This window comes from Microcaecilia unicolor, chromosome 11 (genome assembly GCF_901765095.1).
Source record: "Microcaecilia unicolor chromosome 11, aMicUni1.1, whole genome shotgun sequence".
NCBI classification, from domain to species: Eukaryota; Metazoa; Chordata; class Amphibia; order Gymnophiona; family Siphonopidae; genus Microcaecilia; species Microcaecilia unicolor.
Window position 1 is genome coordinate 129,916,606 of NC_044041.1, and position 25,249 is coordinate 129,941,854.

General features: G+C 41.9%; 2 protein-coding genes across 2 annotated transcripts in view; one reads left to right on the forward strand and one right to left on the reverse strand.

Annotated features, from left to right (window-relative positions):
* EFEMP2 (EGF containing fibulin extracellular matrix protein 2) overlaps positions 1-18,315 on the forward strand; it is a 138,502-nt gene extending 120,187 nt beyond the window's left edge. The window contains 2 exon segments of the mRNA XM_030219141.1: positions 229-424; positions 18,115-18,315. Coding sequence (XP_030075001.1) covers positions 229-424; positions 18,115-18,276 — 358 coding nt within the window. The 3' untranslated portion in view covers positions 18,277-18,315.
* A 4,187-nt stretch (positions 18,316-22,502) lies between these two features.
* MUS81 (MUS81 structure-specific endonuclease subunit) overlaps positions 22,503-25,249 on the reverse strand; it is a 261,421-nt gene continuing 258,674 nt past the window's right edge. Inside the window, exon 24 of the mRNA XM_030219968.1 lies at positions 22,503-22,907. The gene's annotated coding sequence lies outside the window, so the exon portion shown is untranslated. The remainder of the gene's footprint in view (positions 22,908-25,249) is intronic.

The following is a 25,249-nucleotide window of genomic DNA, read 5'->3' on the forward strand; positions in this document are numbered from 1 at the left end:
CAGGTTATTGCAGGGCAGAAGTGAGGTATACTGGCAGAATTGTGGTGGGAGGTCTCAGTACTGGACTAGCAGGCTCACGCAACAAGGAGATATGGTGCTTTGATTGGCTTCTTTCAAGTCTGGCCATTAGTGGATGCACTACCTCCCCCTCCCTTGGAATGCCTTGCAGCTAATGCCACCCCAAGCACAGGCCCTGAAGGAGTTCACTTTCTTATTCTTTCCCTTCAGCCGCTGTTTGTGCCCAAGCAGTAACCCCCTCTGCCGAGACCAGCCATCCTCCATTGTGCATCGTTACATGAGCATCACAGCAGATCGGACTGTGCCCTCTGATGTCTTCCAAATCCAGGCTACCAGTATCTACCCAGGGGCTTACAATTCCTTCCAGATCCGCTCTGGCAATGAGCAGGGAGACTTCTACATAAGGGTAAGGCTGGCAGGGAGCAAAGGGCTCTGAGACAATGCTAATTAGTTTTGCCAAAGTGGTTCCATTTCCCTTCCCACCCTCCCTTCACTCCAGGAAGCTAGTGAATGTAATCAATGGGAATAAAACTAGGCCCAGATTTGACTGCTGGAGGCAACATTAAAACTGCCTAGCAAAGAATTTAGGGGTGGGTTTGGGTATAGGGCTGAGGGGGTGGGTGTTGGATGGGTATATTGGTGTTTGCTATATTTCTTTATTTTTCTTTTCATGTTTTCTTCTATATCTTGAAATTAATAAATATATTTACCTATAAAGCTGCACAGCAAACCTTTTGGTTCCCCCCCCCCTCATTTTTAGCTCCCTGGGCTGGGGATGCTACAGAAGAAGTGCTCAGAGCCTCTGGGGGGAAAGGAAAGGAGTCTTGACTATGGTACAGCTAGAGTCAGGATGGCTAAATATTGGGTTCCAGAAGATGCTGTGGTCTTTAGCCACTGGCTGTCGCTGAGATGGCTGGGCTAGCCAAGAGGGGGGTTAAAATGGAAGGAAAAATATGGGTAGCAAAAAGGCTTCTTGGACCATAACCCCAACAGAAGCCTTTTTCTGATTGAGTTGGAAGCTTACAGGATCAGAAGGATATTACTGGACTCTCTCTGGCCATATTATATCACTTTCATCAGTAGAAATGCCTGCTGTAATATGAATGGCATTTATACAGTCCTTTCTCCCTCTCCAGAATACAGCCGTATATACAGCCTCATTCAGAATAAAAGCAAAGTTACTTACCTGTAACAAAAATGACAGAGGCAGGTGACACCTTATAGAGTGCCCAATTTATTAAGAAACAGGTTTTCAAGGAAAAGAGCCTACTTCCTTAGAGAACATCTTATAGACTAACTACTTTATTAAGGCTTACATCCTTGAAAGCTCATTCCTCAACAAATTGGTTAAATATATAAGTTAGCACCTGCCTTTTGTTTTTGTTACACCAGACTAACATGGCTACCCCTGAAAGTTTTTACATATAACAGGTATTTTACATAGACAGAAATTTTCACAAAATGATGTCATCTGAAGAAGTCCACCATGGCAAAGTTTCATCTAGCTTCCCACATTGCAGTATCACATAGGACCACCTCAGTTTTCTATGTAGCTTAGTAGTGGAACCAGTGGCGTACCAAAGGGGGGGGGGTCCGCCCCGTGTGCACGCCGCTGGGGGGGTGCCGCGGCGCACGACTGTCAGCTGAGTTCGCTGACTTCGCTAACTTCGCTGCAGCTCCCTCTGCCCCGGAACAGGTTACTTCCTGTTCCGGAGCAGAGGGAGCTGCAGCGAAGTTAGCGAAGTCAGCGAAGTCAGCTGACAGGCGCGCGCCGCGGCACCCCCCCTCCAGCGGCGTGCACCCGGGGGGGGTGTCATTTCGCCGGGGGGGGGGGGGGGCCGCGCTGCACCCGGGGGGGGGGGGGCGCATCGGCGCTCCGCCCCGGGTGTCATGCCGGCTAGGATCGCCACTGAGTGGAACACATTTATAAGGGGAGGCAGATAATATGGTTAGTAAGTCCTCACAAATAGGACTCCCTAGCTACACATTGCCCTTAACAAAAAAGGGAAAGGCAGAAAAATAGTCTGCTAATGGACCGATGGCAACCTGCTTCTGTTGGCAACAGTCTTTTTTCAGTTTGTTTTTTTTGGCAACCTGGAAATTATAAAAATTCAGTCCCAACCTGAAGTTGTGCAGACAGATTGACCAAACTTACTGTCTTGTTGGAAATCCCTTTCCAAACAATGAGATGTGAATCTGTGGACCAAAATTCATGTCAGACTTTCAGATCTCTATCATTCAGGCCAACTAAGTGGGCTGACATGAGTCCTTAGGTTTGGGCCTCCATGGACATAAACGAAAGAGATGCAAGTTCACTAACCAATTAGATAATTTGCATTTGGCAAAGGCAATCCCAGGTTTGTTGAGCTAGGTGGACTATCTGAGGAATTTAGCCTTCTCTAAATAGAAGACCAAGGCTCTTTTGCAATATAGAATGTGCAAAGCATGTCTAATGTTATAGGCATGAAGCCAGTGAAAAATGTTGGTAGGAAGATTGACTTGACTTGTTAATGGTGGAAATCTGAAACCATCTTAGGCAGGAACTTTGATGTGTGCACAGACCCACCCTATTGTTGAAAAACTTCATATAGAATGGATCTAAGGCTTGGAATTCACTGACTCCAAGGTGCCAAAGTGACCATCACCAAGAACAGGAGGAGGATAAGGAGCTCGGGTACACAAGACAGAGTGGAGGTTTTTGGAGGCTTCAGTAGAGATAAATCCCACACATACAACTAGAGGCTGTAGCGAGACATGTTTACCTTCTACGTAGTGGTGATATGCACCAGTTGCAGTAAGGTGAACCCTGACACAGTTGATTTTTAAGTCTGAGTCCAAAAGATGTAGAAGATATTCAAGCAGTTTTTATGTGGGACAGGAATAAGGATCTACAGATCTTCTGACACTCTAAACAACAGACCTCTTCCACTTGAAGTTATAAGACTTTCTAATGGATTGTCTCCTAGAAGACAGAAGAACTTGAGATACATTGTCAGGCAGAATCAGACAACCAATGGTTACCTTTTAATATCCAGGCTTTGAGGGCTAGGGACCTGATGCTGGGATGCAACAAAGTTCCTCAATTTTGCATTAACGTTGAAGAAGAAGGGTTACCTTTGAAAGCTAATCAAAAACTGTATTAAGTTAGTCTAATTAAAAAGGTGTCATCTTATTTTCTTTTCTGTGTTTTGTTTTATTTCTATTTATTAGCATTAAAGTTGAAAATATTAATGAGTTTAGGAGATCAGATAAAGCTCTCTGGTTTACAGCAGAAACTAAAGCTCAAAAATCTGAGTTGGGACAATCTGAGGGACGATGGAGAAAATATCCATCTAGATTTACTTTAGAGGAAAATAATCTGAAACTTTGGTATTGAATGCTAAAAATATTATTGAATCTGCTCTGAACCAATCTAAGCAGTCTAGAAAAAAGCACAAGTGGCTCTCAAGAATGGAATAAGTGTGCTTTATTAATAACCCGACACGGGCCGTGTTGTGGCGTAAACTGACGCCTGCCTCAGGAGTCAATTCAACCAAGCAACACTCAATGCATAGGTTGTTGCACACTAAATAATAGTACAGTAAAAGTCCACTCAATACAGGAAAAAAACGTTCCTGATGTGGAGTGAAATGCCAAGAAAAAGTGCCAAACATTGTAAGGAATTGTTTCAGGTTGTATCCAGACTGGCTGCTGCAGGAAAATCTAATGTATCATGTGATTCATCTTTCAGTAGTCAAGATTTTGCTGTAATTTTTTTGGATAAAAGTGGCTCATATAATTATGCAATTTGATCAGAGCTTATTACCACTCGAAATTACATCTGCATTGATTGCTGAGCCTCAGTTGAGTAGTTTTCAGTCTGTCTCTGCTGAGCAAATTCTTCAAGTTTGTTAACATAAAAAATTCTTATTGCATGCTTGATCATTGTTCTCCATCAGTATTGAAAGCCATTAAATATGTAGTTGCTGACAAGTTTGTTTATATCATTAACACATCCTTGACTGAAGGATCTGTCCCTTATTCTTTAAAAAGGGCGGCGGTTGTTAAACCTTTATTGAAATCTCAGATGTCTGAGGTAAATCAGGTTGAGAATTATAGGCCAAAGGTCCTTGAATGAGTTGTTTATTATTATTATTTATTGCATTTGTACCCCACATTATCCCACCTATTTGCAGGCTCACTGTGGCTTACAGAGTGTTGTTATGATATAGTCATGACAGGATCTTAGATACAATCGGTAGTAAGCAGAAGATGTATAAGGGATTAGAGAAGGAAGTGTTAGGGTGGTGTAAGAGGTGTGTATTTTAATACTTGGGTGGGTTGGGTGGTGATTTGTGTCGTCAAGGGTTCTTCTTGTAGGCTTTGTTGAAGAGATGTGTCCTTGAATGAGTTGTTTATGATCAGTTGGTTGAATTTTTAGAGACTGAAGATATTCTTGATGTAAATCAGTTTGGTTTCATACTTTGCATGATACTGAGGCATTGTTTTTATCGTTCTTGGATAATATTAGAGATGAATTTGATCATGGTTTCATTTTTTTTCTGGTGAGCCTAGACATTTCAGCTATGTTTGATACCATAAGTAATGCTATTCTCCTGAATCAAATGCAATCAATTGGTATTTGTGATCTCTCATTGGCTATTCTTAGTCACCTTTGCTGTAATACCTTCTTGCTCCCACTTTGCAAGTTGTTAATAAATTAGATGTTTCTTTTTGAATATATGCCGACGATATCCAATTCTTATTGAGAATAGAGAATTCAGTTAGTACAGATGTCTCTGTTTGAATATGATTAATCAGTTGTTAAGGGGCAATCTGAAGCTCAATATGTTAAAAACCCAGACTTTATTGCTGTCTAATCATGTTGGGTCTCACATCCCTCATTTTTTATGATAGATGACGTGAAAATTGAGAGAGTTCATAAGATACGTAATTTAGGAGTCATTCTAAATGGAGCTGACAAAGAATAAAGAAACCTGTTTTACATAACCCAGAAATCTGCTGTGAAAAGCGTGAGGAATAGAAAGGGGAGGGGAGAGGGGATATTGCAGGAACCAGGTGGAAGATAGCTAAAGCTCAAGTAGAATCAGATACTTGATGAAACAACCAGGTTTTTAAGGGCTACTTTAAACTTTTTAAATGACAGTTCAGCATAAATAGAGAGTGGCATTGAATTCCAAAGGAAAGGGGCTGCAAAAAATAAAGCCCAATGCCGGGTTAATTCCAGTTGGGCAAAATGGGGACTGGGGAGATATAAACGGTGATCATTGATTGAGCGAAGCAGACATGCAGGGGAATAGGGAATAGTGAGATTAGATAGGGATAAGGGATTACCTAAACAATACGCCTTAAAAGCAAGAATGAGAGTCTCTAAAATAATCCGTTTGCCAACCGGGAGCCAATGGGACTTGATAATGAGAGGGGAGACATGGTCATATTTCTGGGCATGATGGAGCAGTTTGATAGCAGTATTTTGAAGAGCCTGAACAACCAAGGTAAGCAATGTTACAATAATCAAGCCTAGTGACAAAAAGAGAAAGTATCAAGGGATAAAAAGTATCATGATCAAAGAACCTACGAACCGAACGGAGCTGATGAAGAATAAAGAAACCTGTTTTACATAACCCAAAAATCTGCTGTGAAAAACTAAGTTGTAAATCTAGTATAATGCCAAGATAATGGGGAGAGTGTCCAAAAAGAGTCAAAGAGAAAGAGGAGGGAGAAACCAGTGAACCAGTGTGCTACTGTCTTATCCTTATTGAGAACTAGTCTGTGAGAATGCAGCCAATCTGAAATGAGAGTAAAATAGTCTTGTAAAGGTTGAATGAATGGTGAAGTTGGATTAGTAGGGTAAATTAACAAGATATTGTCTGCGTAAAAGTGAAAGGAGACCCCTGAAGATTGGATATGAGTTGCTAGAGGACTCAGTACTCTGGAAAGAGAGAATTGATCCATGTGGAACCCCACAGCCAAGAAGGTGAGAAGTAGAAGTAGAAGAGGAAGATGCCATTTGAACCTGAAATGAGTGGTCTGCTAAGAAAGAAGTAAACTATGTAAGAACAGTACCCGGCACACCTAAAGCCTCAGGACAGGAAAGTAGAAGGCAGTGATCAACTACAGATCAAGTGAAACAGCAAGAACCACATTGTGCTTGTCAAGATGAGAATAGATTTCACTAATTAAAGCGGCTAATACCATTTCTGTACTGAAATGAGACCTAAACCCAGACTGTTTAGGATGAAGTGCAATCGTTTTGTCCATAAAAGTTGAAACTTGGAGATGAACTATTTTTTCCAAAAGTTTGGACAAGAAACATAAATTAGAAATTGGGCGATAGTATGCTTGGACTTGGGGATCCATAGATGTTTTCGTAATCAGTATGTTTTTTTGATTTTGCTGTTAGACTTTGAGTAAATCTGATTTAGTTCTGATTATGATATTTAGTATGTTTGTATCTAGGGGAGAATTACATGATTTATATTGTATGTATTTTTGTATTGTTTAATTACTATATATGGTTTTTTTTTTTTTGTAACCCACCTAGAGCTTTGGACGGTGCAGGATATAAATTTGATAATAAATAAAATCTGTAATAGGAAAAAGTCTGGAGACCACATTTGTGGTTGATGGGGGCCATTATTAGCTCCTGGGTCTTGCAGTGAAGAACACTGTACTAAGGTGTCATCTTTCCCTGCCATTTGGATATCCAGTCTCCCAGTCTTATAAGGTCCTCTTGCAATTTTTCACAATCCTCCTGTAATTTAACAACTTTGAATAACTGTGTGTCATTAGCAGATTTGATCACCTTACTTATTATTCATGTTTCCAGGTCATTTATAAATATGTTAAAAAGCAGCGGTCCCAGCACGGATCCCACCCTTCTCCATTGAGAATATTGACCATTTAACCCTTCTCTCTGTTTTCTATCTTTTAACCAGTTCTTAATCCACGATAGGACACTGCCTCCTGTCCTAAGCCCTTTTAATTTCCCCAGGAGCTGTTCATGAGGTGCTTTGTAAAATTCCTTCTGAAAATTCAGATACTCAGTATCAGCTGGCTCCCCTTTATCCACGCGTTTATTGGTGAGGCAAAATTTCCCTTGGCTAAATCCATGTTGGTTAGTATAGAACTTTGTAAGTCTAAGTGTTTTGAAAATATGCTTCCATGTCTAATTAATCCATGCCTATACATACAATATGTTCAGTAATTTTGTTCTTTGTAATAGCCTGTCCCATTTTGCCCAGTACTGATGTCAGGCTCACTGGTCTATAATTTCTTGGGTCACCTCTAGAACCCCTTTTAAAAACTGGTGTTACATTGGCCACCCACCAATCTTCTGGTACCATACTTGATTTTAAAGATGTTACAAATTATATATTTTTTAGTTCTGTCAGTACTCTGGAATGTATACCCCAGTGGTGTTCCTAGCCTGTTCACCACCTGGAGTGGGTCGCCGCTGCACCCTCCCCCCCGGGGGTCCTTTACAAAGGCGTGCTAGCGTTTTTAGCACATTCTAAAAATAAGCACGTGCTAAATGCTAGAGACACCCATATGGGTGTCTACTTTTAGGCGTGCCAGAACTTAGCACGCCTTTGTAAAAGATCCCCTGCATAATTTACTTGACTCCTTCATTAATCATGAGGATATAATAAGGCCTACTTATTTGCAGGTTCCATCATTAAAGATTTGGCTCTGTGTTTTAAAGCAAAGGTGAACAAAATTAGATTGCAACTGCCTTCACATACAGAAGGTGTGATAACGTATTTGGTTTTGCTATTCTAGTAGATAGGCTTGGGACACAATTTGAGGAAATTACTGTACATAATTCAGGGAAAGCCCTGTCAAAATATGCTAAGTCATCTTGCTGTTTAGATATGTGTTCTTCGTATCTCATGCATAACTCCACCGCTTTTTCATCAATTATTAGCTCAGTGGTTCAATACACAGTTTCGGGAAGGAGTTTTTCCATCAAATGGGGGAAACATAGTTTTGACCCCAATTCCTAAAATTTCAAATGGTGATCTATGAGAGGTTAGTAATTATAAATCTATAGCCTCTATTCCACTTATTACTAAATTAATGGATAGGCTGGCTAGCCAGCAACTTGAGAAATATTTGGATAGGTTTGATGTTTTACATAGTCCTCAATCTGGGTTTCAGAAACACTTCAGTACTGAAACAGTGGTCAGCTCTATTGTAGCTTTAGGGAAGACTTTGATAAGTCAGGGAAAGTGTGCTATATTGTTTCAATTTGATCTTTCATGTATATTTGACTTTGTGGACCATGAGCTTTTGATGTTAACATTGAGCAACTTTGGAATCCATGGTGCTGTTTGAGCAACTTTGGAATCCATGGTGCTGTTTTACAATGGTGTCAAGGTTTTCTAACTAGTCGATCATATTGTGTAAAGGGAAATGGTATTACGTTTGAAGTCTGAAGGACTCCCTGTGGGGTACCACAGGGTTCCTCCCGTTGCCTACATTGTTCAATATTTTGTTACAGTTCTTGGGAGTGCTTCTGGAGCAAGCTTATTTGCATTTCTTTGTATATTCTGATGACATTTCAGTCCTTTGTCCTGTATTTGATAATTGGTCCAAAACTCTTGAGGGAATATTTTTCTGTTTTAATCTGATTGAGAATTGGATTGCATTACACAGGTTGAAATTAAATAAGGGAAAGGCCAAGTTCTTATGGTTGGAGTCCCTGGATCATCCTTTTTTCCATCAACAATTTACAATTGGAGCAGATAGATTTTCCTTTGAAAAATCATCTCGAATACTGGGGGTCAAGGTGGACAGTACTATTAGCCTGTTTTGATGCCCCTATGTTTTGATTAGTAGTTCAATCTGTAATACTATCAAGGATTGACTGTTGTAATGTAGTCTTCTCAGGCTGTACTAAAGCTTCGTTAAGAAGTCTTCAGATAGTGCAGATTATGGCGATTAGATTGATCTACTCTTTGGACAAATTTGTTTCAATAACTCGTATGCTAAAGTTGCACTAGCTTCTTGTTATGATTGCAAACCACTAAGTTTCAAATAACAGTGGGAAAACAGGAGTAAATTGACACTCCTCTTCACCTATCCATCTGATGCTGCACTAGTGGTTTGCAATCATAATGGCGATATTGGATTGTTTACAAAGACTGATACACAAGTTGTACATTGGGGAGTTGGCACTTGTTTTGATTTTTGTTTATTGAAAAAAGTTTAAAGACATCACTTAGAAACATATATACAAAAAATCTTTTGAAAAATAAGGAAAGTTTTAAAAGGGGAAGCTCATGATGTATAGAGCTAATTAAGTGCGCCAAAATTTATCGATGTTTCTCACTAAAAAGCAAGCTCGTCTGATTACTTACAGCCTATAGTGAATCCTCCCTTATACTTTTCTTGTTTTCAAATTTAGCTGCACCTTAGTTTCCTCATAGAGAATTTAAAAACAGTAATAAAACAGATTATGCTGGTAATTCTAAACAATAATTTTGTTGTATAGAGAAAGGGATGTTAAAAAGATCCACTCCAGGTATCGAATACACTTAGGGCCCTGTTTACTAAGGTGCGTTAGTGTTTATAGCGCGCCTACACTTAGTGCATACACTAACCATGTAGGCGCCTGTAGGGATATTGTAGGCACATACATGTGTAACACACGTACATGGTTAACACGCGCTAAAAATGTTAACATGCCTACCATGCTGCTTAGTAAACAGGGCCCTAAGTATGCCAGTTTTTCGAGGCAAGCTTCTCTTCAAAGTCTTTCTTTTTGCCTTCCTTATCAGTGCTTTGAATTTGACTTGCCATTACTTATGCTATTTCCAATTATCTTCAGTTGGATCATTCTTCCATTATCTGAAGAATGTTTTGTTTTGATTTTTTTATAGCTCTAATAGCCTCCTTCACCTCACTTTTTAACCATGCTGGCTGTCATTTGGCCTTCCTTCTGCCTTTTTAATACATAGAATGTATCTAGTCTGGGCTTCCAGTATGGTATTTTTAAATAACATCCACATTTGATGTAAATGTTTGACCTCTGCAGCTGCTCCTGTAAGTTTTTTTTTTGTTTTTAACACCATTTTTCTCATTTTATCATGTCTTTTTTTTTTTTGAATGTTAAATGCTAACGTATTGGGGGGCCCTTTCACTAAGCCGCATAAGCATCTACAGGTGCCCAACACGTGCCAAAATGGAGTTACTGCCCGACTACTGTGTGGCTCTTGTGGTAATTTCATTTTTGCGCATGTCCAATATGCGTGGCTGAAAAATAATTTTTATTTTCGGACGTGCATATCAGACGCGCGGCAAGTGGCATTTGACGTGTGTAGGCCATTACCATCTGGTTAACGCATGAGATTTTGCCGCTAAGTGAATGACTAGCGATAAGGTCGCAGACCCAAAATGGATGCATGGTAATTTTCATTTTGCCGCACGTCCATTTTCGGCAAAAATTTTAAAAAGGCCTTTTTTTACAGGCGTGCTGAAAAATGGATTGGTGCTTGCCCAAAACCTGCGCCTACACTACTGCAAGGCATTTTTCAATGCACCCTAGTAAAAGGACCCCTGGATTTCTACTGTGTACTTACTCTAGTTATTAAATCAAATTTGATCATTCTGTGATTACTATTGTCAGCACCTTTACCTGTTGCACCAGATCATGTGGATCATAAAGGACTACATCTAGAATTACTCCCTTTCTTGTTAGTTCCTGAACCCATTGCTCCATAAAGCAATCCTTTATTTCATCTAGCATATCCTAATGTTACATTTATCAAGTCAATATTGGCGTAATTGAAATCACCCATTATTATTGTGTTACCTAATTTGTTAGCTTCTGTAGTTTAACATTTCAACATCTGTCTGCAAGACACAAAATACACCTTGGAATCTTTATGGATAGAAATTTCAAGGTGTATTTTGTGTCTTGCAGAACTTTGTCTATTTGATTCAAGTCCTTCTTTAATATATAGCACTATTCCTCCACCAATTTAATCCACCCTATCACTGCAATATAATTTGTAACCTGGTATGACAATGTCCCTTTGGTTATGTTCCTTTCACCAGGTCTCAGGGATGCCTATTAGATCTCCCTTTTCATTTAGTGCTATATATTCTAACTCTCCCATCCTATTTTTAGGCTTCTAGCATTGTAAACAGACACTTCAGTTTATTCCTATTAACAACTTGCTCAGTAGATGATCGTGTTAATTTGCAATCTCTCAAGTCTGTCTGCTCCTTAAATAAAGGTGACTGGTCTACTACGGCCTTTATTGCACTCTCACTATTGGGATGCTCTAACTTCCCTGTTTTGGTGATATCCCTCGAAGATACATTGTTCTGAACCATGCACTTTTGAGTGATTGTCAACCTTCCCCCAGGTTCTAGTTTCAAAGTTGCTCTATCTCCTTTTTGAACGTTAATACAAGTAGCCTGGTTCCTCCCTGGTTAAGGTGGAGTCCATCTTTCTGGAATAAGATCCAGATGTTTTCAGCTTTTAAAAAATATCCTGCAAAGCAATTGCCATCATAATTTTATATAGTTTTCTATTACATAGTAACATACATAGTAGATGATGGCAGATAAAGATCTGCAGACTCCATCCAGTTTGCCCAGTAAAATAAAACTCATTGCATATGTTGCAACATAACATATATATTCTTGATCTGTCCTTTCCATTTTTAGGGCACAGACTATAGTAGTCTGCCCATCACTAGACCTACTACCAAACATTCTGGCAATGGATGTACAATAATGATTGGACAGCACAAACGGTCTCCACACACTACCTCTCGGACTGGGATAAAAGATGCAACAACATATTAGACGAAATTGCACCCTTACAAATAAGAACCTCACGTAGGCATATCTCGATACCATGGTTCAACAATGAACTGAAAAAATTAAAAACACTATCTGGGAAACACAAACGAGCATGGAAAAAAGTAAAAGACGCACATACACTCAACATATGGAAACAAACTCAAAGAAAATACAAATAAGCAATAAGACAAGCCAAAAGGTCATACTACAAAACCAAAACTAGGACCTGACTACAAAGACACGAAAAAATTGTACCAACTCGCCAACTAGACACCACTGTGGTCACCACAACCAACACAGATACCCATCTGCAGACAAACTTGCCAAATACTTCAATGAAAAAATTGTAAACCTGCGCAACACGCTACCTCAGAACATCGACGACACCGGAAACTTCATCGATTTGTATGGACCCAGTCCCCGGTGAATACCCAGCAGACAGATCCTGGACAAACTTCTCCCCACACTCCGCTGATACAGTCAACCAAGCGGTCAATAGGTTCTCGAGGACCCACTGCAAATTGGATACTTGCCCCAGTTATCTACTAAAATCTGCTCCCCACTGCTTCATAACAGACCTCACATCCCACGTAAACTACATGCTTCAACATGGACTCTTCCCTGAGGAAGCTCACTCCAGACTATGCAATCCGTCTTGTCATTATGGGACACAAACTGTAAAAGTCTGCCTGGCCATCTAAGTGCCACTCGACATGCAAACACACATACAACCATTTAAGTTTTGTTCTTTATACCATTCATTTTCTAATTAGAGATCCTCTGTGTTCATCCCACACCTTTTTTGAATTCTGTCACTGTTTTCTCCACCCCCCCCCCCACCCCTTGGGAGGGCATTCCAGGCATCGACTATCCTCTCCGTGAAAAAGAATTTCCTAACATTACTCCTAAGTCTACCATCCTGCAACCTCAATTCATGTCCTCTAATTTTACTGTTTTCTCTTCGCTGGAAAATATTTGATTCTATATTAATCCTTTCAAGTATTTAAATGCCTGTATCACATAGCCCCTGTCCCTTCTCTCCTCCGCAAAAAGGCCAACCTTACCTTCTAACCCTTTGGCAATGTCACTCACAAATATATTGTACAGAATCAGCCCCAGCACCGATCCTTGAGGCACTTCACTACTCACCTTTCCCCTCTCCAAGTGAATTCCATTAACCACCACCCTCTGGCATCTGTCTGTCTGTCAACCAGTTCCTAATCCAGTTCACCACTTTGGGTCTTAACTTCAGCCTGTCAAGTTTATTCAAGAGCCTTCTATGAGGAACTGTGTCAAAGGCTTTGCTGAAATCTAAGTAGATTACATCGAGTGCAAGTCCTCAATCTAATTCTCTGGTCACCCAGTCAAAGAATTCAATCAGATTCATTTGGCATGATTTACTATTGGTAAAACAATGTTGTCTCTGAACTTAAAACCTATTGATTCCAGGAAATTCACCATCCTTTCCTTCAGCATCACTTCCATTACCTTTCCAATAACCGAGGTGAGGTTTACCAGCCTGTAGTTTCCAGCTTCTTTGTTACCACTTTTGTGAAGAGGGACCACATCCGCTCTTCTCCAATCCCAGAGAATCTCTCCTGTCTCCAAGGATTTATTAAACAAATCTTTAACAGTGGCGTACCAAGGGGGGGGGAGGCGGTAGGTGCGGTCCACCCCAGGTGCACGCCGCTGGGGGGGGGGGGGGTGCCGCGCGCCTGTCCACTACGTTCATTCTGTGCTCCCTCTGCCCCGGAACAGGTTACTTCCTGTTCCGGGGCAGAGGGAGCGTGGAAACGAACGAAGTGGACAGGCGTGCGGCACCCCCCCCCCTCCGGCGTGCACCGGGGGGGGGGTCCTTTTGCCCGGGGGGGGGGGGGGGGCGCTGCACCCAGGGTGCGGGGCGCATCGGCGATCCGCCCCGGGTGTCAGCCCCCCTAGGAATGCCACTGATCTTTAAATGGACCCGCCAGAACCTTTCTGAGCTTCCTCAATATCCTGGGATGGATCCAGTCCAGTCTCATGGCTTTATCCACCTTCAAATTTAACTGTTCATAAACTTTCTTCTGTAAATAGTGCTATATCCACTCCATTCTCATACGTACCTTTGCCAGCCAATCGTGGTCCTTCTCCAAGATTTTCTTCCGTGAACACAGAAGTATTTGTTAGCACATTTGCTTTTTTTCTCATCACTCTCCACATAGCGGTTCACAACATCTTTCAGTCTCACAATTCCATTTTTAGCCTTGCTCCTTTCACTAATATACCTAAAAAAAATTCTCGTCTCCCTTCCTTACCTTTCTAGCCATTTGTTCTTCCGCTTTTGTCAGACGTACATCTCTCTTGGCTTCTTTCAGGTTCATCCGGTATTCCTCTCTGTGTTCCTCTTCTTCAGTGTTTCTGTATTTCAGGCAGTTGCTTAGAGAACCTTATCAGTTTCCTTTTTCTTGTACTTTTATTTACTCGCCTCACTTAAAGGTCAGTAGCCATATTTATAGGTTCCTTTCAGCCTGGACCACTGTCTTTCCACATCTCGTATGTCCTCTCAGCCCATAAGCTCTTTCTTCAGAAATTTCCCATTTTGTGAAAATCAGCATGTTTGAAATCCAGGCATTTGAGTGGCTGCCCTCCGCTTTAGCTGTTATATCAAAATTTGATTATCACTATTGCCCAGGCACCCGTTTGGGCATTTTCTTAATTTGAGCACTAGATCCAGCGTCGCTCCTTCCCTCATGGGTTCTGTCACCATTTGTCTGAGCAGGGCCCTTTGAAAGGCATCCACAATCTCTCTACCTCTTTCTGATTCCACAGATGCACTTACTACTTTCCAATCCACATTCAGCAGGTTGAAATCTCCCAGCAAAAAAACGGGAGGTGTGTTGATGGGTTGGGAGAATGAGTAAAGATGTGAAATGGGGTGGGGTAAATGAAAGGAGATGAAATGTAGGGAAAGATTCAGATACAATGTCAATGATTTGGAAGATGAGAAAAGATGAGGCATTGAAAGGGGATGGAGGTACTGGGGAGAGGGGTATGAGAGGAAGGGTCTCTGAAGGGGTGAGTGAGGGTGGGAAATGGGTTAAAAGAAGGTGAAAGAGGCACTAGGAGATGGGGTAGAGGGTAAGAAATAGAAGGAGTGGCCTAGTGGTTAGGGTGGTGGACTTTGGTCCTGGGGAACTGAGGAACTGAGTTTGGTTCCCACTTCAGGCACAGGCAGCTCCTTGTGACTCTGAGCAAGTCACTTAACCCTCCATTGCCCCATGTAAGCCGCACTGAGCCTGTCATGAGTGGGAAAAGTGCGGGGTACAAATGTAACAAAAAAAAAAAAGAATAGCCAGGAGGCAAGGGACTGGTCAGGGGATGAGGCACTTGAGAGTAGGTGAGGGCTGAGAGGTTGAGTACAAAAGATGGAAATTGAGGACTAGGGGACTGGGTGAAAGATGGGGATAGGAGACTGGGGAAGGAGGGAGACAGAGGGGGCAATAGGAGTACTGGAGAGGGGATGAGACAGAGATGGGAAAAGTCATAGGTAGATGAGGTGAGAAGGCTTAAGAAGAGGGTGAGAGAAAGAATTGGGGTAAAATCAAATGAATGGCTATAAATGTAGAGAAGAGATAAGTGGAAAAACAAAAAATAAAGATCAGTGGCAGACAGATGCAGAGAAGAAAAAGAAGATAAGGAAAGAGAAGAAAGCTATTAGAGCTAAAAGAAAAAACTTCAAAAAATGGAAGTGTCCGACTGAAAATATTCCTCTCTGTTCAAAGTGCTGATAAGGAAGACAAAGAGGGACTTTGAAAAAAAGATTGTGTTGGAGGCAAAAACACATAGTAAAATTTTTTTTAGGTATATTAAAAGCAAGAAGCTGGTAAAAGAATCAGTTGGACTGCTAGATGATCAAGGGGTAAGAGGGGCACTCAGGGAAGACAAAGCCATAGCGGAGAGATTAAATGAATTCTTTGCTTTGGTCTTCACCAAGGAAGATTTCAGAGAGATATCAGTGCCAGAAACGACATTCAAAATTGACGCGTACTGAATGAAATCTCTACAAACCAGGAAGATGAAATGGCGCAGTTTGACAAATTGGAGAGTAGCAAGTCACCAGGACCGGATGGTATTCATCCCAGAGTGCTGATAGAATTGAAACGTTATATATTACTCTTGATCTCAGTTACCGGAAATGAATTGTATGTCTATTTGCTACTGATTCATTTTATATTTTCTGTACTTTAATTGTGATAATACTTTGTACTTCTCACTCTGGAAATGGCAATCGCCACTATGGTATAGTGTAAGCCACATTGAGCCTGCAAAGAGGTGGGAAAATGTGGGATACAAATGCAGAAAAATAAATAAATAAAAATGAACTTGTAGAACTATTGTTAGTAATATTTCATTTATCTTTAAAATCAAGCATGGTACCAGAAGATTGAATGATGGCCACTGTAATGCCAATTTTTAAAAAAGGTTCCAGAGGTCATCCAGGAAATTATAGACCGGTGAGCCTAACGTCAGTGCTGGGCAAAATGGTAGAGACTATTATAAAGAACAAAATTACAGAGCATTTTCAAAAGTATGCATTGAGACAAAGCCAACACAGATTTAAGTAAAAGAAATCTTGCCTCACCAATGTACTATATTTCTTTGAAGGGGTGAACAAACATGTGGATAAAGGTAAGCCAGTTGATATTGTGTATCTGGACTTTCAAAAGGCATTTGACAAAGTACCTCATGAATGACTCTAGAGGAAATTGGCGGGTCATGGGATAGGAGGTAGTGTTCTATTGTGGATAAAAAACAGGTTAAAAGATAGAAACAGAGATTAGGGTTAAATGGTCAGTATTCTCAATGGAGAATGGTAGATAGTGGGGTTCCCCAGGGGTCTGCGCTGGGACCGCTGCTTTTTAACATATTTATAAATGATCTAGAGATGGGAGTAAATAGTGAGGTAATTAAATTTGCTGACAAAGTTATTCAAAGTTGTTAAATCGCGAGAGGATTGTGAAAATTTACAAGAGGACACTGAGAGACTGGGCATCCAAATGGCAGATAACGTTTAATGTGAGCAAGTGCAAAGTGATGCATGTGGGAAAGAGAAACCCGAACTATAGTTACAAGAATCAAGGTTCCACATTAGGAGTCACTGCCCAGGAAAGGGAACTAGGTGTCGTTGATGATACATTGAAACTCTCTGCGCAGTGTGTGTGGTGGTGGTTAAGAAAGCAAATAGAATGTTAGGTATTATTAGGAAAGGAATGGAAAACAAAAATGAGGATGTTATAATGCTTTTGTATCGCGCCATGGTGCAACTGCACCCCGAATACTGTGTGTAATTTTGGTCACTGTATCTCAAAAAAGATATAGTGGAATTAGAAAAGGTACAGAGAAGAGTGATGAAAATGATAAAGGTGATGGGATGACTTCCCTATGAGGAGAGGCTAAAGCAGCTAGGGCTCTTCAGCTTGGAGAAAAGATGACTGAAGGGAGATATGATAGAAGTCTATAAAATAATGAATGGAGTAGAACAAGTAGATGTGAATCGCTTGTTTACACTTTCCAAAAATATTAGGTCTAGGGGGGACACAAAAAAAGTTACAAAGTAGTAAATTTAAAACAAGTTGGAAAAAATATTTCTTCACTCAATGTGTAATTAAACTCTGGGATTCATTGCCCAAGAATGTTGCAAAAGCAGTTAGATTAGCAGGGTTTAAAAAAGGTTTGGATAGCTTCCTAAAAAACAGTCTATAAGCCATTATTAAGATGGTCTTGGGGAAAATCCACTGCTTTTTCCTAGGATAAGCAGCATTAAACGTATTGTACTGTTTTGGGATCTTGCCAGGTACTTGTAACTGGATTGGCCACTGTTGGAAGGATGCTGGGCTTGATGGGCCTCCAGGCTGTTCCATTATGCAACATTATGTACTTATGGAAATAATTTAGGAAAAGACTGACACTAGGAAAGTACAAAAGAGACTGGGAACAGCCTATCGTGTTTTTAGGATATTCACAAGGTATACTCACAGAATATAATTAATTCCATGTGTGCATATACTTTGAGAATATCCTGAAAACCTGATATAGGGCCAGTAAGGCAGTTCTTTCTCTCCTCCAGAGTAGGTGTATTTAGACTTGTGATGCAGACTGCCCTTACTCTGAACCACTTCTGCTCTCTCTGTGCCTTGCTAGAGATTTGGCCTCCAACATCACAGGTTATCAGCAATCTCCAAATCATGTCCTCTTTTTGCCTTGCTCCCTCTCTAACTCTAATTATATCTTCTTTTTCAGCAAATTAACAACATCAGTGCTATGCTGGTGCTTGCACGACCAGTGACAGGACCACAGGAGTTCGTCTTGGATTTGGAAATGGTCTCCATGAATACCCTCCTGAGCTACCGCTCCAGCTCTGTGTTGCGGCTTACTGTCTTTGTTGGCCCATACTCATTTTAAGTGCCTTGGCTTGTGAACACAGATTGGGGGGGGGGGGGGGGGGGGTCTGTGTGTTCATTACTAGTTTTAATGGAGCAGTCCCTAGTAAATGTTGTACTATTTTGAGGTACTCTAGGATTTAAAGTAATGATAATTAAGAGTTAGGGATGTGCATTTGTTTTCTAGCAAAATGAAAATTTTTAAGTTTTAGAAAATGAAACCAAAAAATCCTCCAAAGTTATTATTTTTTAATCACAGAAAGGCAAAATTAAGAGTGCTACCCACATTAGAAACACAAAACCACCCTAGCCTTCCCTTTCATCCACCAGGATGCAATCTACCCTATGTGTAGGGTTTTCATAATCAAAATGGGGACTAGTGTTATCCCTACTTGCTCTTGTTCAGCTGGATCCCTTTTTCAGAATGGCGATAGTGGGCCCTGAGGCTAATGCCATTTTTTTTTTAATATAAATGTTTGCTGTAATATGAAACAAATCAAACCAAAAATAAACAAAACATAAAGAACCCAAAATCTAAATTGTTTTCCATGCACACCACTATAAGGATATTTTTTTTGATGAGGGCTAATGGCTATTTTTCTCCCCTTCATCCTCCCCCAGCCACACCACAAGGAGAGCTGTAACCGCTTCATTTTCCAAGTTAGGGGCCCTGAATAAGCTGCTGCAGAGACTTAGATCCAGGCCTGCTTTTTAAAACATGTGTCCTAGTGCACCACTCCCCAGCTGGTGATCCATGAAAAAATAGCTCTGCATGAGGGAAAATGAATCAGAAACCTGAACACCTCAGGAATTCAGCAGCAGCTTAGGGCCCAGAGGTGAGGCAAGAGAGTGGTACCTAGGGTCCAGATAGCAGCTCAGGTATTACAATAACAGGTTAGCTTTTGACTTTTATTTATTTTAGTTTGTTTCATCTTTACCTTTCAGACTCAATGTGGATCATAAATATAATTACAATACATCCATAAAAATGGTCAGAGGAGATGGAGTGGATAGGAGGGTTTAAGGGGGGAAATGGTGAAGGAAAGACTGGTGAGAGAAACTAATGGTGAAAGGATGGATGAAACAGACTGGTGGGGAGAGAACTTGAGGAAAGGCAGAATGACTCAGAATACAACACAAATAAATTTACCGCTATTAACACACCTAAACTACAACTGCCAATCTCCGAAACTTTAAAAATCCTAGGAGTCACAATTGACCGCCACCTAACACTTGAGACTCACGCAAACAACACAACCAAAAAGATGTTCTACTCCATGTGGAAACTGAAAAGAATAAGACCATTCTTTCCGAGATCCGTCTACCGCAGCCTAGTGCAATCACTCATACTCAGTCATCTGGACTACTGTAACTCATTATACGCAGGCTGCAAAGAACAAATACTGAGGAAACTTCAAACAGCCCAGAATACAGCAGCCAGACTCATCTTCGGAAAACCAAAATACGAAAGTGCAAAACCCTTATGTGAGAAGCTGCACTGGCTACCACTCAAGGAACGTATCACCTTTAAAGTATGCACCTTTAGTCCACAAAGTCATCCATGGTGAAGCTCCTGCATACATGTCTGATTTAATAGACTTACCATCCAGAAACGCTAAAGGATCATCCCAAACTTTCCTCAATCTCCACTTCCCTAACTGCAAAGGCATAAAATACAAAGTACTGCATGCATCAACCTTCTCTTATATGAGCACACAACTCTGGAACACACTGCCACGCAACCTGAACACGATCTATGAACTAACCGACTTCCGCAAACGATTAAAGACTTATCTCTTTGAGAAAATTTATTGCAAGGATCAAAACACATGAAGTCCATATACACTAACAGAAATGCATCAATACACTTTTTTCTAAATTCTCTTACCCCGAATACTCCACCCAAATATAAAATTGCTATACCTTAAGGTTTTCGTGCTATTGTTCTATCGCCCTATCTTTTCTCCATTGTAACATTCCATAGTTTCTACGCTCCAAATGTTGTTTTGACTTGACTTTGTCTTCCCATAACTCCTCATCATGTAACCCATAATTGTACTGTAACACATTGTATTTCCATCATTCACAATGTATTGTAAGCCACACTGAGCCTGCAAATAGGTGGGAAAATGTGGGATACAAATGCAATAAAATAAATAAATAAAATAAAGGTTGGGGGGATAGAGTTTGGTAGAAATGGGCTGGGTCAGAAGAAACTGAGAAGCTGGTGGGTAAGTGAAAATAAGAATAGTGGGAAGGGGCTGGAAGGAGAAAGATGCTGGTGGGGAAGAGGAGAGACTGATGGGAAGGGGCTAAGTTAGCTTTGTGACTGCTGAGTAATGGGAGAGGTAGGTGGTGATAGGCCAAGGGTACACATTTAGAGCTTGAAAAGAGATGCACACACCCAAAGAGGTTTGGAATTCCTGGTTTAGGTTTGGAAGGCTAACTAGCTACTGGTAACTAGTTCCTGTCATAGCATGTTAACTTGTTAACTACTGGTTAATATCCAAATCATAACTAGACTACTTGTTAAAATGACTCAAGTCTTATGTTTTACTTACCATTATCTTGATGGAAAACAAGGTTACAGACCCTCTGCAGAAGTGAGTTTGCTCAGTCCTGAATAGCATTGAAAACTAATAATCAGGACCCTAGTCTTGTGTAATTCTGTAGCAAGGGTGGCAAAAAAATGTCCTTGCCTCAGAATGTGCTGGTCCTGTGAAATCTCAGTAAACCAGAGAACAAATTAGGTTGTAAGGCAGCATCTGGCTGTAGTCATGTGTCCGGCTGTGCATCTTCCTTCTGAACCCTTTTGCTACTTACCCCTCCATCACATATTAATCCAGGCAGGCAGAATGAGAGGGTGCATACCTGAGGCTGTATCCGCCTTTGGATAGTTGTACATATGCACCCAGTTAAAAGCACAAGTTGAATCCCAGCCAGTGGGTAAAGAACATGGCTCAGGGCACTGCTACTCTAGTCCTGTTAGCTGCATTAATGAAAGGGGGTGTGAATGAACAATGATCAGAGGTGAGGTGAGCTAGGAGAAGAGCTAGAATATATGTATTTGAAGAGAGGATGAGTGTGTGTGAAAGGCGATGGGGGAGATGAGAAGTTCTAGGGGAATTACTGAGAGGAGGCGAAAGAAGGAATCAGCTAAAGCTGCGCTGCAAAGGGAAGGGATTATGTGTGTGTGTCTGAACCTGTGGTGGGTGAGAAGACAGTTGGGAATAGGAGAGGTAAGAGGGCATGGTAGATGGGGTAAAGAAGGGACATAAAGATAACTAGAGATGGGGAGGGATGTCACTGTTCCCTCTTCTAGATCCCCAACCAGTCCTCTTCCTGCCAGCTCCAGCAACTCCCTCCTATTCTCACCCCATCTATTTCTCCCATGCCCCAATGATCAAATTCCCTGTGCTGTTCCAAACAGTGCAGAAAAATTAGCACCAGAACAGCATGGGGAATTAAAGACCCCTAATGATCAAAAGTAATAGGGCTGTTTTAATCAACCAGTGGGAAGATTGTGCCTGGACATGCGGTCAAGACAAAAACCTCCCACAGGAGTTGGTTGACAGGTCCAGGCTTTTTAATTTTATTTTTACAGCTCAAACCTGTCAAACAGGGCTGGCGGCCCCCCATCCCAATCTGGAAACGAGGGGCTGGAGGTCCACTCCTCAAACCTGACTCCCCCCCCCCCCCCCACCCACCAGCCCTCCCCCTGGTGGTTTAGCACCTCCCCCAAGCACCTCAAAATGATGGAGGGTGTAACACTCTTCTCCTTCCAGCACTGCCTCCAAGATGGTGGCACCGTGCCATGCCCAGTGCATCCTGGAATGCACTGGGCGGGGCTTTCTTACCAGGGCGTTTCCCTTATATGATAGGGAAGCCCCACTCTGCACATCCCAGGATGCACTTGGCAGGACACGGCACTGCCATTTTGGAGGCAGCGCTGGAAGGAGTGCTACTCCCTCCTCTTGTTTTGAGGTACACGGGGAGGGGGGTGCGCTAGTCCTGTGTCCAGGGTGGGATGAGGAGGCCTGCTAACATTCTTGACAGGGCTCTCCATTCCTCCCCAATGCTCTACAAACCCTAACACTAGCTCTGAGCTGGAATAGGGTTTGCCGCAGGTGCAGTGCCCTTGTTTGGCACACTTCCCGCTGAGCATTGGGGAGGAATAGGTAATGCCCTGTTTAGCATGCATTTGCATGCTCATTGCGTTCAGAGCCATTGCGCGTATCGTTGCATGTTCTTGCTGGCTCTGATCTTTGGGCAGGAGCAAACATGGGCACTAATACAGCGCTACTGGCCTCTAGTGCCCTCATTTGCTTTTGATAATCTGCCTACCAGCCCCTCTTTCTCCCCTTCAACCTCCTTCCCGCTTCCCTTCCAATGGTGACACCCTCTCCCAAATAGCAATACCCCAAAAGAATAAAATAAGTTAAAGGCAGAAACCTATATTTTTATTATACAAAACAAATTTACATTATTCATACATAAAAATTTGAAAGAATTGCTATAAAATATTTGTAATGCTTCCTACAAAATCTAACCTTGTGCTGCAGCTGGAAACTATGGACTGTGCTAAAAATTATCCACCCTATAAGAATCTGGTACCTGAAGAGACCCTGTGGGCCAAGCCTGGATTTTCTGATGCTTATGGTACAGTGATACCTCAGTTTCCGTCGAAAATCTGTCCGAGAACGATCGGCAAAATCCAAAACCGAGGCAATAAGAAATTAATATAAAATGAATACAAAAGACTAATGTAAAGAATAAAGGAACATTTATTTAACATGGCATTTACTTCCAAAAGAGGCCAGTTTCATCACAGTTGAAGACTTGTTGGGCATAGGCGGTCGGTGGCCCAACTGTTTGGGGAGGCTAAAGGGGGTGGGGTTTGGGGTGGGGCTTAAATCCATAATTGATAACACAGGAAAAAAAAAATAAGTCACAATACCTTTTATTAAATTTAGATATTAGATATGTATCATATGTCAAAGAATAAAGTGGTTGCTCAAAGCATATACAATCGCTCAACTGCAAAACACTATGCACAACTTTGTGCAAAAACACACTCAGAACCTTACTGTACCATAAATATTACACTGGGCAGAACCTAATACACCAATATACCACCCACATGGAAAATGCAGACTGTCAATAATATGAAACAAGGGATCATAATATCACAATTCTCATGTAGAGCCACAAAACACCCTAATTCATGTTTAATGTGGGATAAAATGCCATAAATAAGTAAATAAATTTAAACTTTTAATGTTGAGCACCTAATTCTCAAAGTGGACATATTCCAAACACTGCCTTCCCCTCCATCCACCCATGTCCAGCAACCCTCCTCTCCCCCCTGCCCTCCCCTCCATCCACCTATGTCCAGCAACCTTCCTCTCCCTTCTCCTCCATCCACCCATGTCCAGCAACCCTCCTCTCCCCTCCCCTCCACCCACCCTTGTCCAGCCAATAACTCCTCTCCCCCCTGCCCTCCCCTCCATCCAGCAATGTTAACTTCCAGCCCCCCCCAATTCCCGATCCCCCGCTCGTCCATTCCGTCTGCCCTCAGCTCCCCCCTAGCCCTCGTTTGCTTCCTGCCGTTGCCCTACCTTTAAATATTGCATTTTTCTTCCAGTCACGGCGCCATTATTAAAAGCAGAAGCAGGCTCGGCTCCAGCCTTCCCTGGCATGGCTCCGCCCTCTTCTGACGTATTTCCTGTTTGCGCGAAGGCGGAGCCATGCGAGCGATGGCTGGAGCCGAGCCTGCTTCTGCTTTTAATAATGGTGCAGCGACTGGAAGAAAAATGCAATATTTAAAGGTAGGGCAACGGCAGGAAGCAAACGAGGGCTAGGGGGGAGCTGAGGGCAGACGGGATGGATGACCTGGGGAGCGGGGAAGCCTGCAGCTCGTCGTGGGGTGGGGGCAGCAGGCGAAGAAGGTCACAGTTGGGCTGGGGAGGCTTAGCCTCCCCAAGCCTCTTATACGGGGCGCCTATGCTTGTTGAGGGATGAATCCTTTAGCCTCTTGTCACATTATTGTTTAGAAGGGGAATCTCCCACCATAAGGACCTTAGGTATCAAGGCACTATCTGGGGTCACTTGCCTTCTTGGTCTTTTGGCACTAGGACCAGCTTCAGAGGCAGTGGACCCATGTCATACAAGAAAGCTGTCCAAAGAGGTCTGTTTCTGCCACCTCTTTAAGATTTGCCAAAATGGGGCAAGACATTATCATTAAACAAATTGCAGACATGGCCTTCAACAGCTTTGTCTGGGTGATTTTTATCCATAAACCCCTGTACTTTACTCCACATGCAGATGATGTCCTTAATCTCTGAGGAAGGCACATTCTCCCCGGTCTCTTCCTCCTCATCTGAAGCAACTTATTTATCTGCTGTCTGTTGCACTTCTAGGTGAAGGTCTTGCAGCTCTTCAGTGGTGAGTTCTTAACTGTGGTCATCCACATCCTCACCACTCATCTCCAAACCCATGGACTTCCCCAAATAAACAATTGACTGCACCACATGTGTAGGGTCATCAGGTGAAGGCTCAAACCCTTCTAATCTCTCTCACGCACACATCCTGGCCATAATTTCTTCCAGCCATTGTTGATCGTCCTGGATGCCACTCCCTGCCAAGCCTTATCTATGAGGCTAATGCAGTTGAGAATGTTGAAATGGTTTTTCCAGAACTCTCTTAAGGCCAATTCTGTATCTGATGTCACTTCAAAGCACCTTTGAAACATTGCTTTTGTGTACAGTTTCTTGAAATTGGAAATGACATTCTGGTCCATGGGCTGGATGAGTGGTGTGGTATTAGGGGGCAAGAACTTCACTGTGATAAAACTGAACTCCTCCAACAATGCGTCTTCCAAACCTGGAGGATGTGCAGGAGCATTGTCCATTAACAGGAGGCACTTAAGGGGCAACTGATTATCCTGGAGGTATTTTTTCACACTCAGGCCAAACACTTCATTCATCTTCTCAATG